Source organism: Blennius ocellaris, assembly GCF_963422515.1.
Source record: "Blennius ocellaris genome assembly, contig: SCAFFOLD_113, whole genome shotgun sequence".
Taxonomy (NCBI): Eukaryota; Metazoa; Chordata; class Actinopteri; order Blenniiformes; family Blenniidae; genus Blennius; species Blennius ocellaris.
In genome coordinates this window covers 1-22754 of record NW_027662185.1, presented here as the reverse complement: position 1 = coordinate 22754, position 22754 = coordinate 1, and the positions used below count along the sequence as shown (strand labels likewise).

Below are 22754 nucleotides of genomic sequence, written 5' to 3'. Positions count from 1 at the left end.
GAGAGGCTGAATGTGGGAAATCCTGTTGTTTGATCTGAACAAACAAGAAAAAACAAAACAGGTTTGTTGTGCTTTTGTTTGATTTTAAAGATAAAATGCAGAATGAAACAGACACAGGCGGACAGAATCAGACAAGAATGATGAAATGCAGCACAAAACAACAAGAACAGATCAGAGGAGGTGAAGTTCAAACAATAAAAGACGTGAGGAACTTCAGTTCATCCAGATGTTCAAACGAGGAGGATTCATAGTTCTTTCATTTCTTCTCCACGGAGACAAAGAAGATTCTGCTTTCTGTCCTTTCTTTAATCCAATGTTCCGTACAGAAGGTCTTTCACTGCTGCAGGAAACGTCTCACGTCACTTCTGTTTCTTGTTTTCATGTAAGTTTTGTACATAATAACAGGCGGAGCGCCAGTTTTCGCCGGCTCCACCTCCGTCACGGTTTCTTTGATGTTCCACTCTTTCATGTGTCGACCAGTAACTGTGTGATGAGTAGTCAGACTTTATTCGATGTGAAACGTTGCAATAGCGAATGACAAGGAGCTTTTATTCTGTTATCAAGATGCAAAAAAAATAAACGTGTTCATGTGACCTGCTGGTGAAGTGTGTGTGTCGTGTTGGAAGTGTTTATTAAGACGTTCAAATCAAATCAACCACCAATTAAAATTTAAAGTCCCAGTGAAATGTAAAACACTACTTTGTAAAAAACGATAGTTGGGTTCTACTTGTAAGGTTCCTCCGACTCTGCCCCACCACTGTGGTGGGGGGAATCGGGGGAATCCTTCTTCTTCGTGGGCGGAGCCTATGTGTGACGTCACGAGTTGTGCAGATCTCGATCTGTTGTGTTTATATCGGCTTGTTTCCTCTTAAATATCAAAGTTTTAGTCGGCGTTTTATGAGCCTTGATGAAAGATTGAGCCTGGAAGAGACCGAGAGGAGAAAAGGAGGAGGGCGGCGGGAGCAGCTAGCCGCTAGCTCGGCGGCTAGCGGGAGCTGCTAGCTCGCGCGGCTAGTAGACGATCAAGTAACATCTTCAGTGATTCAGTCTTCAAGCTCTTGGACGTGTTGGATCCAGGAAGCCGGTCGTTCTGCCAAAAGTCAGGAGCCTCAAAGCCTCAAAGGTGAAAAGTGGCGGCTGCTGAGGCGAGGAGACGAGGACGAATGGAGGACGAAGCGTCTTCTGCTTCCTCAAACATGTTCCAGACGGGGTCACCGATGGCAGAACCACCTTCTGTGTCTTCTTCATCAATCACTGGGTTTGAAATGAAATCTGGTTCAATTCAGCCTCTTCGTGGTCAAAACTCTGATCCTCCATAATGTAAACACAACTTGGGCGTGTGCACAACTCGTGATGTCACTCTGTTATTGTCAGAAGCTCCGCCCAGCAGAGGAAATAGCGCCGTTTAGCGGCTGTTTTCTCTCAGATTGTCGTGTTTTAACATTTTTCTAACCCGTTTCTATTGGAGTCGATGCTTCTGCAAGAATTCTGTGTCAAACTACCAGTTTAATAAACATTTATTCATCTTTCATAAACACCTTCCAGTTAAATTTCCCATTCAAACGTTTTGCAAATAAAAAAAAAGAGAGTTTGGTCTGTTTGCCATCAGTTTTAAAGTCTTTATTGACAATAACAGGCGGTTCCGTCAGGATGAGTGGAGCTCCATCTAGTGGTCAAACTGAGAAGTGCAGCAGAGGAGCGCAAGAGTCTTGTGGCAACGTTGATGTTTTCAGAATCTGCTGGTTGATTTGATGAGGAAAGAGAAGAGAAAGAGAAAGAGAAGAGGAAGAGAAGAGGAAGAGAAGAGAAAGAGAAGAGAAAGAGAAGAGGAAGAGGAAGAGAAAGAGAAGAGAAAGAGAAGAGGAAGAGGAAGAGAAAGAGAAGAGGAAGAGGAAGAGAAAGAGAAGAGGAAGAGAAGAGGAAGAGGAAGAGGAAGAGAAAGAGAAGCAAAAGAGAAGAGAAAGAGAAGCAAAAGAGAAGAGAAAGAGAAGAGGAAGAGAAGAGAAAGAGAAAGAGAAAGAGAAGCAAAAGAGAAGAGAAAGAGAAGAGAAAGAGAAGAGAAAGAGAAGAGGAAGAGAAGAGAAAGAGAGGAGGAACCGTCACTTTCATCTCCAAGACGCCTGAAATGGAAAGAGAGAAAGAGAGAAAGAGAGAAAGAGAGAAAGAGAGAAAGAGGTGAGGATGAAGAGAAGATGGAGGTTTTCCTCCACGGTCTCCTGCTTCATCGCTTCTTTCTCGTCTTCTGGCCGCCGGAGTGAAGGACCGAGGCGGCGAGAGCGAGAGAAATAAAGAATAAATAAATAAATAAAAAAAAGGGGGGGGCAGTGTGAGATGAAGACAAACAGCTAAAGTTGGTTCCTCTGCTGCCCCCCAGTGGCCGGCCTCAGTCCACCTCGCCGTTGCCGCGAGGAGCCGCTGCGGCGCTGCTGCTCCTCGTGTGGTTCAGCAGCTTCACCAGCAGGCGGAGCAGCCGCCCGTCCTGGTCTCCGTCTCCGTCTCCGTCCCCCCCGGGGGGGGCGGGGCTGCGGAGCCTCCGGGACATCATGGCGTAGAGGGAGGTCCGGACCCCCCACAGCAGCTCCCACGACTCCACCGACAGCCGGCAGCGCACCAGGGAGTGTCCCGGGAGGGACACGTCCACCATGTCCCCGTCCACTGCTGCAGAGGAGGGAGGGGGAACCTGAGTCTCGGGGGTCTCGGGGGGGGGGGGGGGGGTGGGGGGCGGAGGGGGACGCTACCTGTCTCGGTGACGTCACAGTCGGTGAGCAGCAGCAGGGCCAGAGGAGGAACCGCCGACGAGTCCCGGATGAAGACCTGGTTGTTGGACTTCACGGCGCCGAAGAATGTCAGCCAGCGGCTCGGGAACTCCACCGTCCCTCTGCGGCGGCGGCGGCGGGAGAGCAGATGGTCGGCGTGGAGCCGGGACGTCCCGATCGGAACAACATGGGGTCGGGTACCGGACGTCACCGGAGAACCGGCAGCGGGACCAGTAGCAGCCGCGGCGGGACCAGCGCGAGTAAGCTAGCGCCAACGTGTCGCAAAGGGTACGGGCGCGGCGGAGCGGGAGGGTATGGTACAGGGACGGTATGGGTAGGGTACCGGTACGGGTAGGGTACGGTACAGTACGGGGACGGTATGGGTACAGGTAGGGTACCGGTACGGGTAGGGTACCGGTACGGTACAGTACGGGGACGTATGGGTACGGGGACGGTACGGTACGGTATGGGTACGGTACAGTACGGGGACGGTATGGGTACGGTACGGGTACAGGTATGGTATGGGACTGTATGGGGACGGTATGGGTACGGGTATGGTACGGTACAGTACGGGGACGGTATGGGTATGGTACGGTACAGTACGGGGACGGTATGGGACGGTACGGGTACAGGTATGGTACGGTATGGGACTGTATGGGGACGGTATGGGTACGGTACGGGTACAGGATACTTTATTTAGTTTATTATAGTGTATCTAGTTTATTTGGTTTCTTATAGTTTAATTAGTTGATCTAGTTTGTATCTTAACCAAGCGCTTTGATTTGAAGGGATTCTAGTTTGGAAGCTTCACTTCCTGTCGGTTCAGACCAGCTGGTTTCATGTCAGCAGGACCAGAAGGTGGAGCAGCACCAACCTGTTGACGGAGGAGCGGTGGAGCAGCACCGGACCCCCCGCGGTCCTGAGGGCCACGCTGTCGGGGCGGAACCGGCCTTTAGTCACGGCTCCCTTCTTCACCTGGGGACGGAGACGAGACGGAGACGGAGACGGAGACGGAGACGGAGACGGAGACGGAGACGGAGACGAGACGGAGACGGAGCTGAGTGTCCCTGGTTTCATGTTGGTTCATTTGATTTTCTTCATATCGAGGATGTTTTTACTCTTTTAATTCTTTTCTGCAGTGTAGCTGGGTGAGGTTACTTTCAAAATAAGAGCACAGTGCACCTGGGTGAGGTTACTTTCAAAATAAGAGCACAGTGCACCTGGGTGAGGTTACTTTCAAAATAAGAGCGCAGTGCACCTGGGTGAGGTTACTTTCAAAATAAGAGCGCAGTGCACCTGGGTGAGGTTACTTTCAAAATAAGAGCACAGTGTACCTGGGTGAGGTTACTTTCAAAATAAGAGCTGCGGTGTACCTGGGTGAGGTTACTTTCATAATAAGAGTCCAGGTACACTGCAGCTCTTATTTTGCAGGTACACTGCAGCTCTTATTTTGAAAGTAACCTCACCTAGATGAGGTGACTTTCACAATAAGAGCTGCAGTGTACCTGGATGAGGTGACTTTCACAATACTTTCACAATAAGAGCACCTGGATGAGGTGAGCTTCACAATAAGAGCACCTGGATGAGGTGAGCTTCACAATAAGAGCACCTGGATGAGGTGGGGGTACAGCCCCCCCAGCAGAACAGCCTTCAGAAGCTCCTCTTCCTCACTGAACTGGTTGGAGACGGACGAGACACTCTGGACACATCTGGAGGAGACGAGGAGGGACTGGTGGAGGTCCTGGCTGAACTGGGACACCAGGCCTGAGACACACACACACACACACACACACACATCAATATACACACACACACACAGACACACACACACATCAATATACACACACACACACACACACACACACACACACACACACACACACACACACACACACACACACACACACACACACACACACACACACACACACACACACACACAGTGTTGTCCCCGTCCACACACACACACACACAGTGTTGTCCCCGTCCACACACACACACACACACACACACACACACACACACACAGTGTTGTCCCCGTCCACACACACACACACACAGTGTTGTCCCCGTCCACACACACACACACACACAGTGTTGTCCCCGTCCACACACACACACACAGTGTTGTCCCCGTCCACACACACACACACAGTATTGTCCCCGTCCACACACACACACACAGTATTGTCCCCGTCCACACACACACACACAGTATTGTCCCCGTCCACACACACACACAGTGTTGTCCCCGTCCACACACACACACACACACACACACACACACACACACACACACACACACACACACACACACACACACACACACACACACACACACACACACAGACACAGACACAGACACAGACACAGACACAGACACAGACACACACACACACACACACACACACACACACACACACACACACACACACACACACACACACACACACACACACAGTGTTGTCCCCGTCCACACACACAGACACAGACACAGACACAGACACAGACACACACACACACACACACACACACACACACACACACACACACACAGTGTTGTCCCCGTCCACACACACACACAGTGTTGTCCCCGTCCACACACACACACACACACACACAGTGTTGTCCCCGTCCACACCCCAGACGTCCGTCCAGCGTCCCACTGACCGTTGATGAACCTGAGGCTGGACCGGTTCAGACTGTAGTCCAGCAGGAAGCGGTCCCGGTCCTCCCGGTCCCCGTCCTGCTGGACCGTCCTCCAGCCCAGGACGGCCCGGCTGAAGGCCAGGTAGTCGCTGCAGCTGGAGCCGCTCAGCGCCGCCTTCGCCTGGGGAGCAGCGCCGTCAACAACAACAACAACAACAACAACAACTAACTACCACTGATGTGTTACTGAGTTACTGAAGCGGTTTAGTTATACTAGTTAGACGTGAAGACGGAGAGCATCTTCCTTCATGTTCACTATTAGCCGTAGCATTAGCTGCTAATATTAGCAGTTTACTGGAGGAGCGTTCTCTATTCTGAACTGTTAGTGTGTGTGTGTGTGTGTGTGTGTGTGTGTGTGTGTGTGTGTGTGTGTGTGTGTGTGTGTGTGTGTGTGTGTGGCATTAGCTTGCATCCATATTAGCTGTGATTATTATAAACAGGGAGTTAATCTTGAGAACAAGTTTTTGAAAATCTGATGTTAGAGGAAGATGCTCTATAATCTGTGTTAGAGGAGGAAGATGCTCTATAATCTGGTGTTAGAGGAGGAAGATGCTCTATAATCTGATGTTAGAGGAGGAAGATGCTCTATAATCTGGATTAGAGGAAGATGCTCTATAATCTGATGTTAGAGGAGGAAGATGCTCTATAATCTGGATTAGAGGAGGAAGATGCTCTATAATCTGATGTTAGAGGACGGAAGATGCTCTATAATCTGGATTAGAGGAAGATGCTCTATAATCTGGTGTTAGAGGATGAAGATGCTCTATAATCTGATGTTAGAGGAGGAATATGCTCTATAATCTGGATTAGAGGAATATGCTCTATAATCTGGATTAGATGAGGAATATGCTCTATAATCTGGATTAGAGGAGGAAGATGCTCTATAATCTGGTGTTTGAGGAGGAAGATGCTCTATAATCTGGTGTTAGAGGAGGAAGATGCTCTATAATCTGGTGTTAGAGGAGGAAGATGCTCTATAATCTGATGTTAGAGGAGGAAGATGCTCTATAATTTGGTGTTAGAGGAGGAAGATGCTCTATAATCTGATGTTAGAGGAGGAAGATGCTCTATAATCTGGTGTTAGAGGAAGATGCTCTATAATCTGGTGTTAGAGGAGGAAGATGCTCTATAATCTGGTGTTAGAGGAGGAAGATGCTCTATAATCTGGTGTTAGAGGAGGAAGATGCTCTACAATCTGGTGTTAGAGGAGGAAGATGCTCTATAATCTGGTGTTAGAGGAGGAAGATGCTCTATAATCTGGTGTTAGAGGAGGAAGATGCTCTATAATCTGGTGTTAGAGGAGGAAGATGCTCTATAATCTGTGCTGGTTGAGGTTCTAGGTTGGGATTATTCTGAGGACCTTCTTGATCTGCGCCCGGTTCTGCAGGCTGTTGAGGAAGGGGTCTCTGGTGAGGCAGGCCACCACGGCCAGCATGGGCAAGGTGCACCTGAACAGGGCGCTGAGGACCAGGACCTTCCCCAGACGGGGGTCACAGGACATGCAGGCCACCCGCTGGCCGAGGGGGGTCAGGGTCTCCGCCCCGTCCAGGACGCCTGCCGGGGGGAGACACAGGAGGAAATGGAAGCCTGAACCTGGAGGAGGTGGAACGGGGGGGGGGGGGGTCCCAGATGCTCACCGATGTCCTGGAGGTTCTGGACCGCGTCTTTCACAGCTGCAGGGTCTGGACTGTCCAACACCTGCAGTAAGAAGTCCACGGCCTGGGGGGGGGGGGGGGGGCAGCGTCATCAAAACACGTCACCTCTCCTGAATTCATCTTTCACACCGCGTGTCCACAGAGCAGCTAACTGCTAACTGGGCTAGCACTAGCTCCTAACTGGGCTAGCACTGGCTCCTAACTGGGCTAGCACTAGCTCCTAACTGGGCTAGCACTGGCTCCTAACTGGGCTAGCACTAGCTCCTAACTGGGCTAGCACTGGCTCCTAACTGGGCTAGCACTGGCTGCTAACTGGGCTAGCACTGGCTGCTAACGCGACGAGTGTAAACAGTGTTTTTTAAATTGTTAATAATAATAATAACACATTTGACCAAAGTACCATCATCATGAACGGAGAAGCAGCAAACATTCGCAGGCGTCCTCTCTTAGCGCCTTACAGGCTTACTGTCCCCCGCTACGCTAGCGCGCTCCGCTAGCGTCATGACGTCCCTGCTGGACACTTCCTGTGGACACTCAGCGTGCACCAAACAAGGGCAGCAGCTCTACGGTGCTTCCTTCTTCCTCATATATCTTAAGAAAGGACCTGAAGAGGGTCTAGATCACTGGACACGTGAGACCAGCGAGTACCGTGGTGTGGGGGCTGTGGATCTTGGCCTGGACCACCAAACTCTCCAGGGGCGTGCGCAGGATCTCCGCGACGGGGAAAGGTGTCATGGCGTCCAGCTGTTTCCGTGGAAACAGGTGGTACGAGTGTCCGGGCTGACATCGTCCTGCTCGTCCTCTCCTCTGAGTGACGTTAGAGCGCGAGATCCACACCGTGTCCAGACACGAGACCTGGAGACCACGTCGTCGTCATCGTCATCATCATCATCATCACCACCACCATCATCATCACCATCATCATCATCATCATCATCATCATCATCCTCACTGATGTTTAGATCTGCGATCCATCATCCTCAAATCCTTTCATCTATAACTCAAAGAGAGTTTTAAAAAAAGACTGTAAATCCCGGGAAGTTGGACACGGTCCAGCTGTGCTCCTGCGTGAGGCCACCTGGTGGCGCTGCTCATTGCATTTAGTGACATTTACTCAAATCAATATTTTCAGGTCTCCTGCTGTCTTGACACGTCCTTTGACAAACAAGATCAAAGGAACCGGCAGACCAAAGGCCGGGGTTCCAGCCCCCCCCCCCCCGCCTCCCCCGTGTTCCCCTGCAGGGCCATAAACCCAGACCAGAACCTCTAGACCAGACGACCCGGTCTGGAACTGACACTCATCAAACTCCTGCCTTTGATCTTTTTTGATGTGAAGCGGCGATGAACTCTGACCTTGGTCCGCGGGTCGTAGCGCTGCTCCTTGTGACTTCCTGTGTCCACCACGTGGACGATGTCGTCGATGGTGATGGACGTCTCGGCGATGTTGGTGGCCAGCACGATCTTCCTGCGGCCCACCGGGGGGCGCTGGAACACCTTCTGCTGGTCGGCCACCGACAAACTAGAGTGGACTGCAGCAGAAGAAAAAGATGTTCAGCAACATGCAAAACTAAACATCCAATTGAATTTAATCTAATAAAAAATTACAATTCAAACAAATTAAAGAAAATGAAAAAAAATTCTGTGACTTTTAGACTGAAAAGCTAGAAATGGAGCACACAAGTGTGTAATCATAATAAAGCAAACTGCCCTTATGTTGTAGACCAGAGGTGATCAATACGTCGATCGCAAAGGTCGTAATAGTAGAACGCATGACACTAGAAAACAAACAGACGCTGGTGGAATGAAACTGATTTACCTTTCCGAACTACGAGTACGATCCAACGGCGGAACGTTTCTGACCTTCAGGTCGACGCGCAAACGACGACGCTAAGTGTGGCGAAGCTAACAAGCTAGTCAGCGAGTTACCGCTAATTTGAAGCCCTCGTTTTTTTCCACGATGTCATTTCCGAAGTGCGTTTGTCTCGTCTGCCCGTCGCCATACCAACGAAGGTAATCAGAGTAAACTCAGGTCATTACAACAAATGTTCATATTTAATTCTGTCGTGTTGCACAATATTGGCTCGTACGGCTTTGCAAGGTCCATCGTTATACATTGTACATATAAAGAATCCTCAATATATTGGAAAATAAATATATGTTCTGCATTTCTGTAGGGCGGATCACTTTGACTTGCTCGTTTTATAAAGAAGCTGTGTGGCCCTGACGTAGACCTTATATTATGTACTCCACCCATTTAGAAGAAGAAAGTGAAGTTGTTGAAGCGACGTAGTTCTGAACAGAGGTGTAGGTGGAGGTGTAGGTGGAGGAGGAGGTGTAGGTGTAGGTGTAGGAGGAGGTGTAGGTGTAGGAGGAGGTGTAGGTGGAGGAGGAGGTGTAGGAGGTGGAGGTGGAATGGAGGTGTAGGTGGAGGAGGAGGAGGAGGAGGTGTAGGTGTAGGTGGAGGAGGAGGAATGGAGGTGTAGGTGGAGGAGGAGGAGGAGGAGGTGTAGGTGTAGGAGGAGGTGTAGGTGGAGGAGGAGGAGGTGTAGGTGTAGGAGGAGGTGTAGGAGGAGGTGTAGGTGTAGGTGGAGGAGGTGGTGGTGGAATGGAGGTGTAGGTGGAGGAGGAGGAGGTGGAGGTGTAGGTGGAGGAGGAGGTGTAGGTGTAGGTGTAGGAGGAGGTGGTGTAGGTGTAGGAGGAGGTGGTGGAATGGAGGTGGAGGAGGAGGTGTAGGTGTAGGAGGAGGTGTAGGTGGAGGAGGAGGAGGTGTAGGTGTAGGAGGAGGTGTAGGTGTAGGTGGAGGAGGTGGTGGTGGAATGGAGGTGTAGGTGGAGGAGGAGGAGGTGTAGGTGTAGGTGGAGGAGGAGGTGTAGGTGTAGGTGTAGGAGGAGGTGGTGTAGGTGTAGGAGGAGGTGGTGGAATGGAGGTGTAGGTGGCGGAGGAGGTGGTGGAATGAAGGTGTAGGTGGAGGAGGAGGTGTAGGAGGAGGTGTAGGTGTAGGAGGAGGTGGTGGTGGAGGTGTAGGTGGAGGAGGAGGTGTAGGTGTAGAGGTGTAGGTGTAGGTGTAGGAGGAGGTGTAGGTGTAGGTGTAGGAGGAGGTGTAGGTGTAGGTGGAGGAGGAGGTGTAGGTGGAGGAGGAGGTGTAGGTGTAGAGGTGTAGGTGTAGGAGGAGGTGTAGGAGGAGGAGGTGTAGGAGGAGGTGTAGGTGTAGGTGGAGGAGGAGGTGTAGGTGGAGGAGGAGGTGGAGGAGGAGGTGTAGGTGTAGGAGGAGGTGTAGGAGGAGGTGTAGGTGGAGGAGGAGGTGTAGGTGGAGGAGGAGGTGTAGGAGGAGGTGTAGGTGGAGGAGGAGGTGTAGGTGTAGGAGGAGGTGTAGGAGGAGGTGTAGGTGGAGGAGGAGGTGTAGGAGGAGGTGTAGGTGTAGGAGGAGGTGTAGGAGGAGGTGTAGGAGGAGGTGTAGGTGTAGGAGGAGGTGTAGGAGGAGGTGTAGGAGGAGGTGGAGGCTGAACTCACGGGGCAGGATCACCTGGGAGCCACAGGTAAAATGTGCTTTGGCCTCCAGCTTGTCCTGAACGGCTCTGATGTCCTGCCAGCCAGGCAGGAAGCACAGCACTGCACCTGGGGGGGGTCAGGGGGCGGAGTCAGGGCGGAGGAGGCCACGCCCACCCGGTCAGGGGCCCGTTACAGTGCGAGACGTTACCCGGCTCTCCGTGTCGGTCGATGTGCTCGATGACGTCGGCGACGAGATCCAGATCTGGATCGGCTGCTCCTGCCTGACACAGTGAGGGAGGTAGGCTTTACTGGACTGGCCACGCCCCCTTTCTGTCATCAGCCAATCAGAGAGAACGGAGCGGCAGGATGAACGTTGCTCCTGCTTTTATTGGGCCTCAGGAGGAACGAGAGAGAAACTATGGAGGAGTTCCACATTTTATTTAGAGACACGAGGTTCAGAGGTTCGCCCCCTGCTGGTCCCCTCACGGTACTGCACCTGCTGGACCAGGAAGGAGGTTCGCCCCCTGCTGGTCCCCTCACGGTACTGCAGCCACTAACACCTGCTGGTCCCCTCATGGTACTGCACCTGCTGGACCAGGAAGGAGGTTCGCCCCCTGCTGGTCCCCTCAGGGTACTGCAGCCACTAACACCTGCTGGTCCCCTCACGGTACTGCACCTACTGGACCAGGAAGGAGGTTCGCCCCCTGCTGGTCCCCTCATGGTACTGCACCTGCTGGACCAGGAAGGAGGTTCGCCCCCTGCTGGTCCCCTCACGGTACTGCAGCCACTAACACCTGCTGGTCCCCTCATGGTACTGCAGCCACTAACACCTGCTGGTCCCCTCATGGTACTGCACCTGCTGGACCAGGAAGGAGGTTCGCCCCCTGCTGGTCCCCTCACGGTACTGCAGCCACTAACACCTGCTAGGTAATGGAGTTCTTCATTTCTGTTCTGGTCAAACTGATAAAACTGGTCAAACTGGTTAAAGTGGTAACACTGGTTAAACCGGTAACACTGGTTACGCCAGTAACACTGGTAACACTGGTTAAACCGGTAACACTGGTTAAACTGGTTAAAGTGGTAACACTGGTTAAACCGGTAACACTGGTTACGCCAGTAACACTGGCAACACTGGTTAAACCGGTAACACTGGTTAAACTGGTTAAAGTGGTAACACTGGTTACGCCAGTAACACTGGTTAAACCGGTAACACTGGTTACGCCAGTAACACTGGTAACACTGGTTAAACCGGTAACACTGGTTAAACTGGTTAAAGTGGTAACACTGGTTAAACCGGTAACACTGGTTACGCCAGTAACACTGGCAACACTGGTTAAACCGGTAACACTGGTTAAACTGGTTAAAGTGGTAACACTGGTTAAACCGGTAACACTGGTTACGCCAGTAACACTGGTAACACTGGTTAAACCGGTAACACTGGTAACACTGGTTAAACCGGTAAAACTGGTAACACTGGTTAAACTGGTAACACTGGTTAAACTGGTTAAAGTGGTAACACTGGTTAAACCGGTAACACTGATTAAACTGGTTAAAGTGGTAACACTGGTAAAACTGGTAACACTGGTTAAACTGGTAACACTGGTTAAACTGGTTAAAGTGGTAACACTGGTTAAACCGGCAACACTGGTTACACCAGTAACACTGGTTAAACCAGGAACACTGGTAACACTGGTTAAACCGGTAAAACTGGTTAAACCGGCAACACTGGTAAAACCGGTAACACTGGTTAAACCGGTAACACTGGTAACACTGGTTAAACCAGCAACACTGGTAACACTGGTTAAACCAGTAACACTGGTAACACTGGTTAAAGTGGTAACACTGGTTAAACCAGTAACACTGGTAATCAGCAGCAGGTTTCTCCATTGTAACAAGGTGATTTCTTCCTGAAAGGTGTGTGAAGGTACCTGTTTGCGTGACTCCGCCTCCTCCTCCTCCGGGGGGGGCGGGGGGGGGCGCCCCATGAGGGCCAGCACCTCCTCCAGGTAGCGCTCCCTCACGGGGTGCATGGCCCCCGGCACCCGCAGCACCGGACAGCCCCCGAAGTAGAGCGCCAGGCGCCGCGTGTCGCCGCTGGCGCTCATGAGCAGCAGGCGCAGCCGCGGGTTGAGCTGCAGGCTGCGGCGCAGCAGCGCCAGCAGCAGGTCGGTGTTCACGTCACGCTCGTGCACCTCGTCCACCACGACATGGCTCACCCCCCGCAGCCCCGCGCTGCCCCGCAGCTTCCTCAGCAGGACCCCCACCGTCAGGAACAGGAGGGCCCCCCCACTGTGAGCCGGGGGCCGGCTCTCCAGACGCACCTGGGGGCCAGACGGTAAACAACAACATGATACAAACAACAAGACCAGATGGTAAACAACAACATCATACAAACAACAAGACCAGAAGGTAAACAACAACATCATACAAACAACAAGACCAGACGGTAAACAACAACATCAGACAAACAACAAGACCAGACGGTAAACAACAACGAGACCAGACGGTAAACAACAACATCATACAAACAACAAGACCAGACGGTAAACAACAAGACCAGACGGTAAACAACATCATACAAACAACAAGACCAGACGGTAAACAACATCATACAAACAACAAGACCAGACGGTAAACAAGACCAGACGGTAAACAACAACATCATACAAACAACAAGACCAGACGGTAAACAACAACAAGACCAGACGGTAAACAACAACATCATACAAACAACAAGACCAGACGGTAAACAACAACATCAGACAAACAACGAGACCAGACGGTAAACAACAACAAGACCAGACAGTAAACAACAACATCATACAAACAACAAGACCAGACGGTAAACAACAACATCAGACAAACAACGAGACCAGACGGTAAACAACAACATCATACAAACAACAAAACATACAAACAACAAGACCAGACGGTAAACAACAACATCAGACAAACAACAAGACCAGACGGTAAACAACAACACGATACAAACAAAAAGACCAGACGGTAAACAACAAGACCAGACGGTAAACAACAACATCATACAAACAACAAGACCAGACGGTAAACAACAACATCATACAAACAACAAGACCAGATGGTAAACAACAATATCATACAAACAACAAGACCAGACGGTAAACAACAACATCATACAAACAAAAAGACCAGACGGTAAACAAGACCAGACGGTAAACAACAAGACCAGACGGTAAACAATAACAAGACCAGACGGTAAACAACAATATTATACAAACAACAAGACCAGACGGTAAACAACAACATTATACAAACAACAAGACCAGACGGTAAACAACAACATCATACAAACAACAAGACCAGATGGTAAACAACAACATCATACAAACAACAAGACCAGACGGTAAACAACAACATTATACAAACAACAAGACCAGACGGTAAACAACAACATCATACAAACAAAAAGACCAGACGGTAAACAACAAGACCAGACGGTAAACAATAACAAGACCAGACGGTAAACAACAATATTATACAAACAACAAGACCAGACGGTAAACAACAACATTATACAAACAACAAGACCAGACGGTAAACAACAATATTATACAAACAACAAGACCAGACGGTAAACACAAACATTATACAAACAACAAGACCAGACGGTAAACAACAAGACCAGACGGTAAACAACAACATCATACAAACAACAAGACCAGACGGTAAACAACAAGACCAGACGGTAAACAACAACCTCATACAAACAACAAGACCAGACGGTAAACAACAACATCATACAAACAACAAGACCAGACGGTAAACAACAACATCATACAAACAACAAGACCAGACGGTAAACAACAACATTGTACAAACAACAAGACCAGACGGTAAACAACAACATTATACAAACAACAAGACCAGACGGTAAACAACAAGACCAGACGGTAAACAACATCATACAAACAACAAGACCAGACGGTAAACAACAAGACCAGACGGTAAACAACAACCTCATACAAACAACAAGACCAGACGGTAAACAACAACATCATACAAACAACAAGACCAGACGGTAAACAACAACATCATACAAACAACAAGACCAGACGGTAAACAACAACATTGTACAAACAACAAGACCAGACGGTAAACAACAACATTATACAAACAACAAGACCAGACGGTAAACAACAAGACCAGACGGTAAACAACAACATCATACAAACAACAAGACCAGATGGTAAACAACAACATCATACAAACAACAAGACCAGACGGTAAACAACAACATTATACAAACAACAAGACCAGACGGTAAACAACAACATCATACAAACAAAAAGACCAGACGGTAAACAACAAGACCAGACGGTAAACAATAACAAGACCAGACGGTAAACAACAATATTATACAAACAACAAGACCAGACGGTAAACAACAACATTATACAAACAACAAGACCAGACGGTAAACAACAATATTATACAAACAACAAGACCAGACGGTAAACACAAACATTATACAAACAACAAGACCAGACGGTAAACAACAAGACCAGACGGTAAACAACAACATCATACAAACAACAAGACCAGACGGTAAACAACAAGACCAGACGGTAAACAACAACCTCATACAAACAACAAGACCAGACGGTAAACAACAACATCATACAAACAACAAGACCAGACGGTAAACAACAACATCATACAAACAACAAGACCAGACGGTAAACAACAACATTGTACAAACAACAAGACCAGACGGTAAACAACAACATTATACAAACAACAAGACCAGACGGTAAACAACAAGACCAGACGGTAAACAACATCATACAAACAACAAGACCAGACGGTAAACAACAAGACCAGACGGTAAACAACAACCTCATACAAACAACAAGACCAGACGGTAAACAACAACATCATACAAACAACAAGACCAGACGGTAAACAACAACATCATACAAACAACAAGACCAGACGGTAAACAACAACATTGTACAAACAACAAGACCAGACGGTAAACAACAACATTATACAAACAACAAGACCAGACGGTAAACAACAAGACCAGACGGTAAACAACAACATCATACAAACAACAAGACCAGACGGTAAACAACAAGACCAGACGGTAAACAACAACCTCATACAAACAACAAGACCAGACGGTAAACAACAACATCATACAAACAACAAGACCAGACGGTAAACAACAACATCATACAAACAACAAGACCAGACGGTAAACAACAACATTGTACAAACAACAAATTTTATCCAAACAAAACATTATCTAAACAAACAACAAACGTTATCCAAACACATTTGCGTACTAAGAAGGAAACACAAACAGCTGCAGTGCGACGACGCCCTGCGACCTGCAGGAGGCGCCGTCGTCTCACTGATCATCTGAACTCTGAAGACCTGAAACCAGCTGTTCTCCAGATGTGAGGAGAACACAGGACTTGACAGATGTTCTAGATGTGGACAGACACGAGAGACGAGAGACGAGACACGACAGAGACGAGAGACAAGACACGACAGAGACAAGACACGACAGAGATGAGAGACAAAAGACTACAGAGACAAAAGACAAGAGACGACAGAGACAAGCGAGACAAAGGACAAAAGATGACAGATGACAGAGACGAGAGACAAAAGACGACAGAGGACAGACAACAGAGACAAGAGACCAAAGACAACAGACGACAGAGGACAGACAACAGAGACAAGAGACAAAAGACAACAGATGACAGAGGACAGACAATAGAGACCAAAGACAACAGACGACAGAGGACAGACAGCAGAGACGAGAGACGGCAGACGGTACCTGGTACCCCACAGACGTCCTCAGCGAGGGACCGACCTCCTGGGACACCCGTTGAGCCACCGACACGGCGCTGATGCGCCGCGGTTGCGTCACCAGGACGTTGCAGTGGGCGCCGCCGCCGCCCCTCACCTGCTCCTCCAGCAGGAAGCGAGGGATCCTCGTGGTCTTCCCGCAGCCCGTCTCCCCGGAGACCACCAGGACCCTGCTGGAGGACAGGGCGGAGGACAGACGCTGGCGGTGGGAGTCCACCGGCAGCTCCGGGTCCAGACCCGGGTCGGCCCGGTCCCACCGCTCCTGCAGCCGGGCGCTGAGACGCCGCGCTTCCTGGTCGGAGAGAGGACGGTAGGGCCGGCCCGTGATGGCGTCCATCAGCTCCTCCTCGTCCTCCTCCGTCGTCTCCTGTCCCCTCGTCTGCTGTCCCCTCGTCTCCTCCTCCAACAGCTTCTGCACTTCTGTCGCCGCCGGATACTGAGAGGAAACACAAGACCTGAGGAACTGTGACGACGTGCTCTCCCTCACCTGAGTGAGGGGCTCTCTCTCACTGCTCTCCCTCACCTGAGTGAGGGGCTCTCTCTCACCTGTGTGAGCTACTCTCTCACTGCTCTCTCTCCCCTGAGTGAGGCTCTCTCTCACCTGTGTGAGCTGCTCTCTCACTGCTCTCTCTCACCTGTGTGAGGCTCTCTCTCCCCTGAGTGAGGTGCTCTCTCTCACCTGAGTGAGGTGCTCTCTCACTGCTCTCTCTCACCTGAGTGAGGTGCTCTCTCGCTGCTCTCTCTCCCCTGAGTGAGGTGCTCTCTCGCTGCTCTCTCTCACCTGAGTGAGGTGCTCTCTCGCTGCTCTCTCTCCCCTGAGTGAGGTGCTCTCTCGCTGCTCTCTCTCACCTGAGTGAGGTGCTCTCTCGCTGCTCTCTCTCCCCTGAGTGAGGTGCTCTCTCGCTGCTCTCTCTCCCCTGAGTGAGGTGCTCTCTCGCTGCTCTCTCTCACCTGAGTGAGGTGCTCTCTCATGCAGCGCTGCAGGTCTTGAGAGAGCTCCAGCAGCAGCGGCTGGCGGTGGCTCTCCCCGGCCTGCCTCACCTCCTCCCGGTGATACTCGGCGTGGGTCAGAGGCTGGTTGTTCTTGTCCAGCAGCTCCAACTCCTGAAAGCAGCGACACACAGGTGAAGCACCGTCGACACTCAGGTGACATCCCGCATGGCGACCCGGAGATCAAAGGCAAGACATAGACAAAGCAACACTTAACAAGTCCTCAGGAAATGTGGAGGATTTTCAAGTTAAAAGCTTCCCGATTCAGTTCAGCGACGTCGACATTCTCTTATTTACAACATGAGTCACGTTCTGAATAAACATTTAATAAACAACAAAGATGAAACAATAAGTCACAAGGTGACATAAAAGCAAAAATACAGAAATGATGTAAAAAGTAACATTATTATAATAATATGTTATTATTCAAAGCCTAATGAAAAGGAAACATGATGAATGACAGAATAAAACGTTCTTCTGCTCACCTTCAGCTTCAGGCAGGCTAGCGCCGCGGCTCGTCGCTCCGCCGCCACGCGGCCGCTAGCTAGCCCCACAAACGTCATTTCCTCTGGAAACCTGACAGTCAGTTCACATCGTTTTACCCTCCCTCCTGTAGTCCTGAACTGGAGCACCTCCTGGGAGCAGGAGGAGAGGAGGAGGAGGAGGAGAGGAGGTGGAGGAGGAGGAGGAGGAAGAAGAGGAGGAGGAGGACAGATTGTTTTTCCTGGTTTAATCTTGCAGTTGTTCGTCTGGATCGTCTGCAGTTCAACAGTTTGTATCAATAAAGTTGTGTTGAAGGACCCGTATCAATAAAGTTGTGTTGAAGGACCCACCCCGGGCCTGCAGGGGGCGGCGGCCTGCACCACCCTGCTCAGCAGAGCTTTGGGTTGAGAGAAGGTAGCGAGAGCTTCAGACACCCGGCCGTCTTCTTCTTCTTCTTCTCCTGGAGTCTGTCTGGGGGCGGGGCGGGGGCCCCCCTCGCCCTGGACGCCCTCCCCCCGGGGGGCTGGTTGTCGGGGCCGATCACCCCCAGGTCCTGGAGGGCAGAGGGGAGTCAATACCGGGACGGTCCCAATTCTACCCCTTAGCCCTACCCCTTCCCTTACCTCTACCCCTTAGCCCTACCCCTTACCTCTACCCCTTAGCCCTACCCTTTACTCTACCCCTTACCTCTACCCCTTAGCCCTACCATTTACTCTACCCCTTACCTCTACCCCGTTGCCCTTCCCCTTACCCCTTCCCATTAGCCCTACCCCTTACCTCTTTCCCTTAGCCCAACCCCTTCCCCTTAGCCCTACCCTTTACCCCTTCCCCTTAGCCCTTCCCCTTAGCCCTTCCCCTTAGCCCTACCCCTTATCCCTTCCCCTTAGCCCTACACCTTTGAATTGCACGTTCACGAGAGTCTAAGGGGTGTCCCATGTCCCTAGTGCACAGAGCGGAGGGCTAAGGGGTAGGGCTAAGGGGTAGGGGTAGAAAACTGAATTGTGATAGGGTCTTACCCTGAGCCTCAGGCAGGCGGCGGCGGCGGCGAAGCGCTCGGCGTCGGCCTTCCTGGGGGCGTAGCCGTCCTCCTGGATCCTGCAGGGCCACAGCAGGGTCACCGTGGCCCTCTGCACACAACGACAAGCAGCACTGCATCAGAGTGGGACACGTCCCGTCTCTGACTCCACACACCACCTGCTGGTACCAAGTGGTACTGCAGGCCTGAGCGGGCCGGACCCCCGGCGGCGCTGCAGCAGCAGCAAACCCCAGGCTGTAGGACGAAACTAGCATGAAATCTGAAACCTTCCTGTAGTGGAGCGTCTGGACTGTAGGGGGCAGCAGCGAGTCCAGAGGCACCGAGTCCCAGAGGCACCGAGTCCCAGAGGCACCGAGCCCACAAGCTTCTACCGTTACACATCTGGTCACAGCAAAACTCAAACAGCGACACTGAACCTGAGCGTCGTCAAATCCAGAAACAACAAACTACGGAACGTTGACAAAACGACATCGCTGGAATAAAGACGAGACCGTCGGTGCTAAAGTGTAGATATCAGGACGTTCATGGTTCTACCAGTGTAGATCAGGAGAGTCTACCAGTATAGATCAGTAGATTCTACCAGTGTAGATCATGGTTCTACCAGTGTAGATCATGGTTCTACCAGTGTAGATCATGGTTCTACCAGTGTAGATCAGTAGATCATGGTTCTACCAGTGTAGATTATGGTTCTACCAGTGTAGATCATGGTTCTACCAGTGTAGATCATGGTTCTACCAGTGTAGATCAGTAGATCATGGTTCTACCAGTGTAGATCAGTAGATCATGGTTCTACCAGTGTAGATCATGGTTCTACCAGTGTAGATCAGTAGATCATGGTTCTACCAGTGTAGATCATGGTTCTACCAGTGTAGATCATGGTTCTACCAGTGTAGATCATGGTTCTACCAGTGTAGATCATGGTTCTACCAGCATAGATCAGGAGGAAACATCCTGAAGCAGAAAACCGATAACAAGTAAAATCTTCTCACACTAATTTTGTAGAACTGAGGAGGAAGAACAATAAATGAAAACATGAGACAACCCCCCCCTCCACCCCCGGTCCTCCGGTCCTCCACCCCCCCTCCACCCCCCGGGGACACTGACCTTGACGCCGGCCTGCTCGGTGCAGCTGTACCGGATGAGGTGGGCCAGGTCGCGGCCCCCCAGGGACCGGGACACGGTGTCGTTCAGGAGGCCTTTGGGGGTTCGGGAACTGCCGCAGGAGGCTGGACTCATCTGGAACCGTAAAGCACGGGGGGGGGGGGAATGATAGAAGAGGTGTTATGAAGCTGCTGTGTCCCGGACCAGCCGGTGCCCTCTGCCGGCCTCCCTCACCTCCTGCCGCCCGCGGAGGAGCGGCTCCGGGCCGCGGGGAGCTCCGGGCCTTGCCGCCGGACCAGCGCAGCTCCAGGCGCCACAGCAGGCGCTGCGAGCCGCGGGGAGCGGCGGCGGAGGGCGGAGAGCCTGGAGACGCGTGAGCAACACTCCGCGGAGCGCCATGTTGGACCGACCGGCGCTTCCGCTGGAGGGCGGGGCCTCGTCTCACAGCGCCCCCGCTGCTGCGGAGGGGAACTGCACCGTCAAACACGTAATGGTTGTTAAACCCGCCGCTCGCCACTAGAGGGAGCTGACGCGCTGCTGACGCGCTGCTGACGCGCTGCTGAGGCGGACCTTCGCTCTGGAGCCTCTTCAGGTCCAGTTTCTACGGTGGCCCTGAAGTGCAAAACACAACAACAAATCACTAAACACAACAAATTGAAAAACACAACTGCAAATTGAAAAACACAACTGCAAATTGAAAAACACAACTGCAAATTCAAAAACACAACTGCAAATTGAAAAACACAACTGCAAATTCAAAAACACAACTGTAAATTCAAAAACACAACTGCAAATTGAAAATCACAACTGCAAATTCAAAAACACAACTGCAAATTCAAAAAACACAACTGCAAATTGAAAAACACAACTGCAAATTCAAAAACACAACTGCAAATTCAAAAACACAACTGCAAATTCAAAAACACAACTGTAAGTTCAAAAACACAACTGCAAATTCAAAAACACAACTGCAAATTCAAAAACACAACTGCAAATTCAAAAACACAACTGCAAATTCAAAAACACAACTGCAAATTGAAAATCACAACTGCAAATTGAAAAACACAACTGCAAATTCAAAAACACAACTGCAAATTCAAAAACACAACTGCAAATTCAAAAACACAACTGCAAATTCAAAAACACAACTGCAAATTCAAAAACACAACTGCAAATTGAAAAACACAACTGCAAATTGAAAATCACAACTGCAAATTCAAAAACACAACTGTAAATTCAAAAACACAACTGCAAATTCAAAAACACAACTGCAAATTCAAAAACACAACTGCAAATTCAAAAACACAACTGCAAATTCAAAAACACAACTGTAAATTCAAAAACACAACTGCAAATTGAAAATCACAACTGCAAATTCAAAAACACAACTGCAAATTCAAAAACACAACTGCAAATTCAAAAACACAACTGTAAATTCAAAAACACAACTGCAAATTGAAAATCACAACTGCAAATTCAAAACACAACTGCAAATTCAAAAACACAACTGCAAATTCAAAAACACAACTGTAAATTCAAAAACACAACTGCAAATTGAAAATCACAACTGCAAATTCAAAAACACAACTGCAAATCATTAAACACAACAACAAATTGAAAAACACAACTGCAAACTGAAAAACACAACACAAATGAAAAAAACAACACAAATGAAAAAACACAACACAAATGAAAAAACACAACACAAATGAAAAAACACAACTGTAAATTCAAAAACACAACTGCAAATTCCAAAACACAACTGTAAATTCAAAAACACAACTGCAAATTCAAAAACACAACTGCAAATTCAAAAACACAACTGCAAATTCAAAAACACAACTGCAAATTCAAAAACACAACTGTAAATTCAAAAACACAACTGCAAATTGAAAATCACAACTGCAAATTCAAAAACACAACTGCAAATTCAAAAACACAACTGCAAATTCAAAAACACAACTGTAAATTCAAAAACACAACTGCAAATTGAAAATCACAACTGCAAATTCAAAAACACAACTGCAAATCATTAAACACAACAACAAATTGAAAAACACAACTGCAAACTGAAAAACACAACACAAATGAAAAAACACAACACAAATGTAAAAAGCTCGGCTCTGGAGCCTCTCAGGTCACCACTTCTGGATGTTTGAGTCCCAGAGAGGCGGCAAGTGAAGGACAAGGACAGACGAGACAGATGAGACCGTCCAGACGGTGGACGACAGAGTCCAGGACCAGAGACCAGAGATGGGGGGGGGGGGGGGGGGGGGGGGGGGGTCGAATGATTTGATTTTGTTGAGAAGTGCTAATAGGAACAGAAAACACAAGATTAATCTTCTCCCTGTTCCCTTTTGTTTATGTATGGATGACAAATTATTATACATATATACATATATATATATATATATATATATATAGTGAAATGGTATGAAATAACATGAACAAATCAATAAATCAATAAACACATAATAAATCCATAAAGAGGCCACACAGCAGCGCCTCTGCAGGAAGTTTCCTCCTCCATGTTTTCAGTGGATAACGAGCGGCGACACGTCCCTGAAACATTGGATTTATACCACCGAGTGGGTCGTGACTCCCCTTTGACCCCCCCACACCCCCTTCTCACCCCCTCTGACCCCCGTCTGACCCACACCGACCCCCGTCTGCCCCCCT

The 22754-nt window shown here is 49.5% G+C and overlaps 1 protein-coding gene across 1 annotated transcript; it reads right to left on the bottom strand.

The window, feature by feature from the left end:
• Nucleotides 1–1641: 1641 nt before the first annotated feature.
• On the bottom strand, nucleotides 1642–20687 carry dhx30 (DEAH (Asp-Glu-Ala-His) box helicase 30; the record flags this gene model as incomplete). Its single annotated transcript, XM_080521581.1, has 20 exons — nucleotides 1642–2658; nucleotides 2739–2878; nucleotides 3631–3731; nucleotides 4366–4520; nucleotides 5427–5586; nucleotides 6826–7019; nucleotides 7103–7184; nucleotides 7769–7975; nucleotides 8474–8649; nucleotides 10631–10735; nucleotides 10818–10890; nucleotides 12538–12930; nucleotides 16434–16901; nucleotides 17417–17569; nucleotides 17941–18090; nucleotides 18289–18491; nucleotides 18955–19065; nucleotides 20079–20210; nucleotides 20310–20533; nucleotides 20607–20687. Coding segments are annotated over 20 exons (3583 nt in total), but the record flags the coding sequence as incomplete, so codon positions are not given.
• Nucleotides 20688–22754: the final 2067 nt, after the last annotated feature.